Source organism: Podarcis filfolensis, assembly GCF_964270895.1.
Source record: "Podarcis filfolensis genome assembly, chromosome: Z".
NCBI lineage: Eukaryota > Metazoa > Chordata > Lepidosauria > Squamata > Lacertidae > Podarcis > Podarcis filfolensis.
Genome location: NC_139617.1, coordinates 29094854 through 29105406, shown reverse-complemented (window position 1 = coordinate 29105406; position 10553 = coordinate 29094854). Strand labels below are relative to the sequence as shown.

At 45.4% G+C, this 10553-nt stretch overlaps 1 protein-coding gene across 12 annotated transcripts in view; it reads left to right on the top strand.

Annotated features, from left to right (window-relative positions):
• The first annotated feature begins 7632 nt into the window (after positions 1 to 7632).
• The window catches only part of ATRX (ATRX chromatin remodeler), a 91875-nt gene continuing 88954 nt past the window's right edge, over positions 7633 to 10553 (top strand). For 2 of the 12 annotated variants that reach the window (XM_083596228.1, XM_083596229.1), the window contains exon 1: positions 7655 to 8302. In XM_083596228.1, the coding sequence (XP_083452354.1) occupies positions 8241 to 8302 (62 nt within the window). In that variant the 5' untranslated portion in view covers positions 7655 to 8240. Of the gene's footprint in view, positions 8303 to 10553 lie in introns of all 12 variants that reach the window. The other 10 variants (XM_083596232.1, XM_083596230.1, XM_083596231.1 and 7 more) reach the window with 8 other exon arrangements.

Sequence of the window (10553 nt, the reverse complement as noted above, 5' to 3'; positions counted from 1 at the left end):
TGGTCCAAGAAGCCAAACCTTTCCTGATAACACCACCTGTGCAGCCAGTTGTGTACTTCCAATATTTTCCTCTTCCACCCCCCCACCCAAAGCCTTTCAGTTTCATATCTAGAGTCTCATAGTCCCACGCTGTACATTGTAGGTTATATTGATGTCTGGCAGTATCAACGCTGTACATTTTTGTCAGTATCATTTCTAAACACATGGATCAGAAGGAAGGGGTTGTGGTCGGTGGGCTTGATAAGGCTTGACAACTTCTTTGTCACTTCTTGAATCCTTGCACCTGGAAGACAGCACACCTTTTAGGACATTCTGTCACATATACACACAGCTCCCTCTGCCCCCCCTCACCACACAGCCACCTAAAACCACCATACGTCTCTTTCTCCCAGTGTTATTTTTCTAGAAAAAGAAGTGCCAGAACTTACCACCAATGCCTCCCTTGTGCTCTTATTATCTTGGAAGCGTCTTCTGGCGAGTCATGGCTGCAAAAAAGCAATGGTTCATCTTCCGGGAAGTGGCATGAATCCTTCTGTTCGCTGAACCTTGTCCAACCACCGAGTTCTGCAACGGCTGACTTTGTTGCTGTGGCACAGGATCCACGTCCATGGAAATGACCTCGGCAGCAGCCTGGTTCCCGACAGCTCCGCTACTGAGCATCACATCCCCAGGGTTTGCCTTCTGCATTTGGTGCTCGTCTACCTCCATAGGGGTACCCTCACTTTGCTGCTCTTCCACAGTAGTCTGCAGCGCTTTTTTATCTTTCTCGATGACTTGCGATATCTGGGTTTCAAGCAGTTGTATCTTGTCTTCCAGCAAGGTAACTAGCTTACACCTGTTGCATGTGTAGCACTGCACCTTCTCAGGCAGAATAACAAACATAAGACAGGTGCCGCAAGTTACGGCAGCACCTCCGTCAACTTCCATGTTTTTTGCTGCCATGTATACTGTGGTGCAGTTCTCTGGGGTCCGCTCTCGAGCACTTCAGCTAAATCCCCTGCCAAACTCTCCTGGTTGTGAGCTCCCGGAGACTGAGAGCAGCTGTGTGGTGGCTGATATATCCACTCCCTCGAAGGTCAGTGACTCACTCCTCCCTTCAGCCTCACCTGCTCTAAGCAGCAACTCCTCCCCTTCAGACTGCCTACTGTATCAAGGACATGGTAAAGCACACAAGCAAGTCCCCAGACAGCTAAGAAAACCAACCCAGTTTTAACCCAAAATACACATGGTCACTGGGGTAAGCAGTGAGGAATAGTTAATACTGTATGTAATTTGAAACGCTTAGAAGTTAGGTATATGAACTGACTTGTGCTAGATCAGTCTATTACCTGGATGTGTCTTCCAGTATTAAGATGGCCAGTTCTGTTGTAGCTTAGAGATTGATTATTGCTAAATCAACATTTTTGGCCAAAAGTCACCAGAATTGTTTCCCACGTTTTAATTTCCTTATGTTAAATAAATGCCATAATGTAAACTAATGTTTCCAATACTTGTAAGGATGCATTGTGAACATAATTACAATCCTGTTACAAGATATTGTGATAGTTATCCACAGTGCTATTTTTTCCTATTTTTCTAGAAAAAGAGATGCTGGAACTCACCACAAATGCCTCCCTTTTTCTTTTATAATGGCATGGTGCCCACCTGAGAGGTGCCAGAACTGAGTTCTGGTGAGTTCTCGCTGGGAAAAAAAAAACCTGGTTATCTAGCATCTTTTCTTGAGGTGGGAGAAAGAGCTCAGTATGAGATCCAAATACCATATTTTCGCTCTATAAGATGCACCCGACCATAAGACGCACCTAGTTTTTAGAGGAGGAAAACAATAAAAAAATTATTCTGAATCAAATGTTGTTGAAGAGGAAGGAGGAGGGAGGATCAGGCTAAGGCATCACAACAAGAGGCGCCACGCAGCTCTCCCTCTTGCTGTGCTGGGTTCAGCAGAGCAGCGCAAAGCCTCTTCAGCGAAGCCAGAACAGCAAAGAGGAGCATGGGGCATCTGCGCACAGCCTGCCCACTGCTCCCAAACCTTCCTGGGGCTGCAGGGGGAAGCGGAGGCTGCTGGCAAAGCAGTGCGGCTCCCTCACCACCACCAAAGAGCAGCTCAGGAGCGTGCCGCACTCCGGCAATTTGGCTCCAGGGACCACACATTCGCTCCATAAGACGCACAGACATTTCCCCTTACTTTTTAAGAGGAAAAAAGTGTGTCTTATGGAGCGGAAAATACGGTAATTAGTTTGGGTGTGTCCGAAGGCTTAAGAAGTGGGCCACAAACTAAGCACACACTGGTTTTTATATGATAGCACAGTCACAGAAGGAGTTCATGCTTGCAAAATCTGGTTTGCATTTCCTAGGGCCCATGAAGCCCACCAACTGAAGGCATGTGGGAAATGGTGTTGTCATTTAAATCCACTGGTTTGGGTCCTACCCTCCAGAGCAGGAGGAAACAAGCTCGCTTCATCTTCCACGGGGTAGCCCTTCAGATATTTGAAGATGGCTATCATACCTCCTCTCCGTCTCACACACCTTACTCCCTCAGTGAATATGTTAGTTCTGTTGTGTTTCACTGGGCTTATCCCTAGCTCTGGGAGCATAGAACTGCAGTCTGCAAGATTGTGACAAATGTTAACCATAATAGGGTGTAATATTTATATATACGTATATATTACCCCTTTCCCACAAAGTGACATAATTTCCCAATTTCATCCTCATAAGAAACCTGTGAGGCAGGTTAGGTTGTCATGGCGACTCTCCCAAGGTCATCCAGTGAGTTATGTGGCTGAGTAGAAATTAGAATCTTGGACTCCCCAGTTCTAGTCCAACACTCTTCCAACCACTGCCCCTCACACACTCAACACTTAGCAATTGTTCTTTGCCAATATTTGAGATGTTTCAATCTAGTTTCAGTTCCCAGGAGCTAAGCACAATAGTCTCAAGCAGCAAAAACAAAAGTCTTGCAGCTCCGTAAAGACCTGAATTATGGCACAAATATTTCTGGCATAAAAATGTGCTTGTCTTTTAAAGTGACACAAGACTATCTTCTGTTTTGGAAAGAGGTACAAGATCTAATCAATCAATCAATCAATCAATCAACCAATCAATCAATTTTAATTTTGTGTTTTACAATTTAAAATACTCATTTTTACATCAAAATACCAGTGACTTCTCTTATTCTCTTTCCATGGTTCATTTTACATATCATAAATGCCTGCATATTTTACAAAGACTATACTATTCAGTATTCCATTATTGCATCCATCAAAACTTATTTACACTGTTGAATTTATCTTAATGCTGCTAGCGTTTTCAGCTGTACAGTTATTTCCCATATATTAAATAAACATTTCACAATCTTCTCTAAACGTATGTTCTTCTTGTTCTCTTATTTTATATGTTAAGTCTGCAAGCTGCACATATTATGTCAACTTGAGTTGCTGTTCTTCTTTGGTTGGGACCTTGCTCCTTTTCCATTTGTGTGCTAACAAAACATGGCCCGCAGTAGTAGCATACATAAATAACCTGTTTTGACAGCTGGGAATGTCAGTCTGGATTATCCCCAACAGAAAGAACTCTGTTTTTGGGGGAGAGAAATGACTTTTAAACATTTTTTTCAATTCATTATGGATCATTTCCCAATACTCCTTCACCCTTTTACAAGTCCACCACATATGAAAAAACATTCCCTCAACCTCTTTGCATCTCTGGCACTTATCTGATTCAGTCTTATACATCTTAGCAAGCCTACTTGGAGTTAAATACCATATGTAAATCATTTTCAAGTAGTTCTCCTTCAAAAAATTAACATGCTGTGAACTTCAAATCACTTTTCCAGTGTTTTCCCCCAGAGGTTAAAATCTATATTATGATCTATATCTATTGCCCAGTGTGTCATTGAGACTTTAACAACCTTGTCTTTTGTTTACCAGTCTAACAACAAATTGTACATTTTGGACAAAAGTTATTTATTTATTTATTATTTTTCATATTCTGTTTTTCATCCTCCGCCACACCTGAACTAATTGCAAGGAGCCATAGCTCAGTGGCAGAGCATTTGCTTTGCATGTAGACGGTCCCAGGCTTAATCACTGGATCTCCAGGCAGCACCGGGTGAGCACTGGCTGAAACCCTGGAGAGCTGCTGTCGGTCAGTGTAGACAATATTGAGCTAGAAGGACCAGCAGTCTGGCTCACTATAGCTCAGCTTCATCAATTGCTTATGCATACAGCCTTATCTGGTGAGGCAATCTGCACCATGCTGTTGTCTACAAAATGAGGCTGGTAGTCTTCCTGAAGGATTATTCAGTGCTTTAAAATAGAACAGGTAAGAGCGAAAGCATAGGGCCAAGCTGATCTTTTTCCACAATACCTTGAAAAACATAAGCCTATCCGAGAAGAGTAAGTGCCAGGTAACTTCACGTTCTGTACTATGACATCAAGTGTGGCCTTGATGGTGGTAACCCTATCTCCCTGTTGCATCCACCACCTAGGAAAGGCAGCGGTGCTATGCTCTCTGCTGTATCTTTTCACAAACACAATTTTGCACTACCTGGCAAGAAGAGTGTCAGAGTTTAGTGACAAAAGCCGAAGACACTTTGCTGCCTGGAATGATAGTAGGAAATAGCATCCCTTGCGAATGGTAGTTTGTTAAGGCTGTTGAGTTAGAGTGTGGATAGGAAATGTGAGGCTCAGGGACCAAATACAGCCCTTACAGGTCTCTCTGTGGGGCCTCAGGCCACCCTTTTTCCAATCCCCTGCTTCCCTGTTGCATCCACCCATGATAGGCAGCAGTGCTGTGACCTCTGCTATATCTTTTCACTGATACCAGTATGCACTGCTTGGTTAAGAAGTCGTAAAAATTAGGGACAAGGGTTTTGATTTTGTTTGGGTTAAGTTTTGGGGTGGGCACTGTTGTCTTTCTGGTCACAGCTGCTCAACTTGTACATTTCTTTTTAAAAATTGGTATTTTTGAGACCCTGTTTTGGTTAACTTTTTTCCCCTGCAGCTAATTTTAATTTAGGACCTAGATAAAGGGACCCCTGACCGTTAAGTCCAGTCGCGGACGACTCTGGGGTTGTGGTGCTCATCTTGCTTTATTGGCCGAGGAAGCCGGCGTACAGGTCATGTGGCCAGAATGACTAAGCTGCTGCTGGCGAACCCGAGCACTGCACAGAAACGCCTTTTTTTTTACCTTTTTTTAACCTTCCTGCAGGAGTGGTACCTATTTATCTACTTGCACTTTGACGTGCTTTTGAACTGCTAGGTGGGCAGGAGCTGGGACTGAGCAACGGGAGCTCACCCTGTTGCGGGGATTCGAATCGCTGACCTTCTGATCGGCAAGCCCTAGGCTCAGTGGTTTAGACCACAGCGCCACCAGGATCTCAATTTAGGACCTAGGTTCCATTAATTAGAGAATTTAAGTAAGGAGCAGTGTCCTTTCATAGGAGTTCTAAGCTTGTGGCATTCCTTGCCCCTTCAGATCATATTGTTGCACACCACCCCAATCTCAGAGTTGCACAAAATTCCAGGGGTTCCAGAAACTTCCCAGGGTTTGGTCTCCTTGGAATGAGGGAGCGGAGACTGCAGTGTCTGTACAACCTGAGCCTACTGTACATTGGAAGGGTTGGGCTCATATCATTATTAACCCAAAATGTCTTGCTTTTCTCATAGTCCCCTGGATATTCCCAGGGGAGCTGAAGGAAGCAATGGTATGTCCGCTCGTAAAGAAAACTTCACTAGATCCTTTAGATCTGTCCAATTACTGCCCAGTTTCAAATCTCCCATATCTGGGTAAGGTAATTGAGAGAGCGGCTGCTGAACTGCTTGGTAGGTTTCTGGAGGAAACATCGGCTCTAGATCCATTTCAGTTAGGATTCCATCCTGGTTTTGGGACCGAGATGGCTCTGGTCGCCTTAACAGATGATCTCCGCAGACAATTGGGGATACAGGGCATAGCCCGTAAATGGCTGTGCTCATTTATCTCTGGTCGGGGACAGAAGGTGGCACAAGAGAGGGAGATGTCGTCACGCCACTCCTTGGTGTGTGGAGTGCCGAGGGCGCAATCCTCTCCCCAATGCTTTTTAACATCTTTATACGCCCCCTTGCCCAGATTGTCCGGAGCTTTGGGCTGGGTTGTCACCAATATGCTGATGACACTCAGCTTTATCTGCTGATGGATGGCCATACCGACTCGATCCCGGACACACTGACCAGATGTTTGGAAGCTGAGGCTGGATGGTTTCGTGGGAGCCGATTGAAACTAAATCCTTCAAAGACAGAGGTCCTCTGGCTGGGTCGGGATGGCATGGGGATGAGGGACCAACTCCTTTCTCTTGCAGGGGCCCAATTAGTACCATTGCCTTCTGTTAAGAGTTTGGGTGTAATCCTAGATACCTCCCTTTCCATGGAGGCCTGGTGGAACGCTCTGTCTCATGAGACCAGGGCTCTGCGGGATATGATTTCTTTCCGCAGGGCCTGTAAGACATAGTTGTTCCATCTGGCCTTTGGCTTAGAATCAGTTTGATTCCCTCCCCCTCTTTCTTTTTCCTTTCTCCTCCTGTGAAGAGGCTGCATCCTAATGTTTTAATGTTGTATTTTAATCTTTTTTTTTAAATTGTATTTTAATCAACTTGTTTTTATTATTGGTTGTTAGCTGCCCTGAGCCTGGTCTTGGCTGGGGAGGGCGGGGTATAAATAAAAATGTGTTGTTGTTGTTGTTGTTATTATTATTGTCACAGGCTTGGATTCAAACAGCCAGCTTCTGCTTTTACCCTGCTCTCAGCTGTCACACTCTTAGGCTTTTGCCTACCAGCCAGGTGAGGGAAGGGCCCCATCCATTTGCTCTTCTTTTGTTATACTAACAACAGTACTTAGAGCTATTAACTCACAAATAAACTACCTGACAAACAATGGAATCCATCCCTTATATTTTAACCTTTGCTGGATCCAGGACCCCAGAAATTACAGGGGTCTCAGGCATCATGGAGGCTAACATCCAAAACTCACAACACTATTGACAAACAAAATTTCATTTCCCTTTTGAAGGAAAATGGTTTCAGTGCTATCATTGCTGACTGGTTAGAAGCAATGGCCATAGTTTTCCTGCTGTTTCTTCTTCTATTTGTAATCACCAAATTTAAATTCATTTTTGTTTAAACTGAAGTTTTCATCAATTGTATGATAATTTGGTTTGAGAAGCATTGTATGTTAAATATTTATGAATAATGGATAAAATAAATGCCGAAGAAAAGAAACATATTTAGCAGAAAACCCTGATTCTGAATCCATTAGCATAAGTTTTATATACTGTACTCAGCAATGAAAAATCCTTACCTACCCTCAGTTAAAATAATATCTTATATGCGAAAAAATGATATGTTTAATACCTGTAATTCTGGATTATCTCTCATACAGAAGAGCCACTATGGGGTAGTCATGGACAGTGCTGGACTTTTATTTCCTCTCTAAAATTTATTGTACAATTATAGAATGAATAAATGAAAATTCCAAACACACAGAAGCAACTGTAGCTACATGTTGTAGGGAAACAGTTTCTGCAAAAAACAAAAATGAGATCTGAAAAACCTAAAAAACTCTAGCTGGATTATCTCTCACAAAATAGCCACTATAGGGTAGTTATGGGCAGTGTTCGACTGTTTTTATTTTTCTTAATGTTATTGCACAGAATATTAAACGGTACAATAAAGGAAAATTGCAAAAAGGCAACAACCACGGCCCTACGTATTGTAGGAAAGCAAGTTTCTGGCGAGGTCAAAATGAATCGGCTGACCTTCACTTGGGATGAGGAAAGAGCAGGTGACAGTGCGGCCGCAGAGTCAAAAGCTCAACTCATCCTTCTCCGACAACGCTGGAGAGCTGAAGCTACACAAGCGCAGAGCGCGAGCGAGGCAGCCTAACGTCCCGCGCCATGACGTCATGCGCAGGTTTGAATGACGGCAGCTCCTGATGGGGCCAATCCGGAGTGGCGACGATGCCGGGATGACGTAAACGACCCTAGCAACAGACTGAGCTCTGCCTCGTCCAATGAAAAAAAAAGAAGCGGGCCTCCGGGAACCTATCAGGCGCACCGGAGTGGGCGAGGGAAGGCGGCAGGAGGCTGGTCTCACACTCGCCGACAAGATGGCGACAGCAGCAATGGGGATGGCCGCGCCAGTTGCTTTGTTTCCCACCAGAGCTTGAAGCTCGCCTCCCACAGGCCTGAACGAAAGTGACAGGAGCTGGGGAGAGATGACTGCGGAGCCCGTGAGGTACGCGGCGGCGCCTCGCTACTCTCCCGGCCATGGCGGGCGGTGAGGAATGGGAAGGCGTGGGGGGGGTGGGGGAGGAGCCGGAGCTGAGGGGCGATCGCCCTCTCTGCCTCACGCGCGTGGCCTGCCGAGAGGGCGCGGAGGACAGATTAGACAACACCCCCCTCCCGCCGGCTCCTCCCGCCATTTCTTCGAGGTCATTTTATCAGCGGCAGCTCAGGGTGGGGGAGGGAGGGAGGTTGGGGAGGGCCGGGTGTCTCCCTTCCCGCCTGCGCATGCCCAGTGTGAGGCGAACGTCCCCCCTCCCCCCTCCACTGCGCCCCCTCCTGAGAGGCCGTTTTCTTCCCCTGGCGGGCGAGGGGGCGGGGCCACTGCAGAGGAAAGGGGCGGGGCTCCCTGCGCAGATCTTGCCACCCGTCCCCTCCCTTCTCTGCCACCCCCCCTTTTGCCGGTCACTGATCAGAGTTGCGGGTCCCCTTCCACGCCCACCCAACCGCGCGCGCTGCTCATAGGGCTCCTGAGCGGCCTGTCTTTTGCCGGAACCAGGCCTCGGTCGTCGGGGGCCGGCGGCATGGTTGATGTTGATCGGCGGCCTCTGCACACGTTTTCCCAGAGACCTTGCGGCGCCCTTTTAAATAGGGGTATCGCCTAGGAAGCATAGCTGTCGACGTTTCCCTTTTTTTAAGGGGAAGTTCCCTTATTCCGAATAGGATTCCTCGCAAGAAAAGGGAAAAGTTGACAGCTATGCTAGGAAGCCGCCTCGTGCTGTGCTACCGGTGCACGGTAGCGCAACGTTGACTGCACCAGTAGCCCTCCGGAGCTTCAGATTAGGGTAAGATGTCGAGGGTTGAATTTGGGCACTTTTGTTCTGCCACCCGGCTACAGACCACGTCCATGCTTAGGGAACTGCTTTGTACTGAGTTGTGGGGAGGGTCGTCTAGCCCAGTGTTGCCTCTGTGTGGATTGGCAGCAGCTGCCCATTGTTTTGGGCAAGAATCTTGCCCAGTTGTACCTGGAGCGGCTTGGGCGGCGTTGAACCCTCGGGCTTTCTCTATGTAAGGCAACTGCCTTACGACTGAGTTACAGACGTTCCTCAAAACGTGGTCAGTACTCAGGGATGCTGGAAGTTGCAGCTGAACAACATATGGAGGAGTCACAGATTGCAGTCCTGGCATCTTTGGAAGGGTAACAGAGAGGGTGGGGCTGTAGTTCCATGTTGCCTACCTGGTGGTAAGTGCCATTGTGCAAAAGTTGGAAGAAATCATAGTTACCTACATGTGCAGTAGAGAGAGAGTACTCACACACAAAAACACACCTATACATAATAGCAATTATTAACCACCACAAGTGTGCTCTGCGACCAATTGTTTGCATGGAAAGCATACCAGATTTGTTGCCCTGTTTTTTAGCTAATGTGATATATTGGTTCATATATTGGTTCATATGAGAGATGCTATTTTCCCTTCCGAGCATAATAATTCATAGTAGAGCACATTATCTATGTCATGGAAACATTTTGAATAAGTTATTAAGAGGTTGCTTGGAAATGGGATCTGAAATGGATATGTGAATAAATGTACATTGCTCTTTAAAATGCTGATGATTCATCACATGTACATGCTAGGTTGACTATTGGTTATCTTACCTGTGTGCTTGTTTTGAACTAGTGCTTGTGCTTTGTTTATACTGTATTGTAAAACATTGGTTTCTAAATTTTATTTATTTGCAAATTATGTAAGTAAATATTTCACACATTGTATATAAACTTTATGTCCCCAGCAGAATAGTAAGATGACTATTATAGTAAGCATAATAACATGAAATAATAAAATGAAACAATACAGTAAATGCAAGCAGCAAACCAAAGAAGCAACAGCTTACTAAGAGAGTAACCTCTCCTTCTTTTTCCAGCTTATTTCTAGAGTAATGGGGAGGCAAGGAGGGCGGATCTGGATCTGGACCCTGGTGGAGGGTGGGGTACCCTGCTGCAGACCTGAATTGGATCTCCCTCCTACTGCATGGCTATTTACTCTGGGAAAAATGGTTAACATAATTGCTAATTGTGTGAATTACGTCATGTCTAGTTACTTTCTTTGGAACTCTTATTTCCATTGCCTCTTAACCTTGCAGTATAGTTCTTTGTAGGCTTCTTTCTGTTGTATCACAATTGATGATAGATGGCTGGTATGTAAATTCTTGTTCAACAACAAATTATTCAGAGTGTAAATATGCGCAATGCTTCATATGTACAAAGTGTGTGATGTAGTTTTTGTGGCTTGTGTGTAGTGCTAAG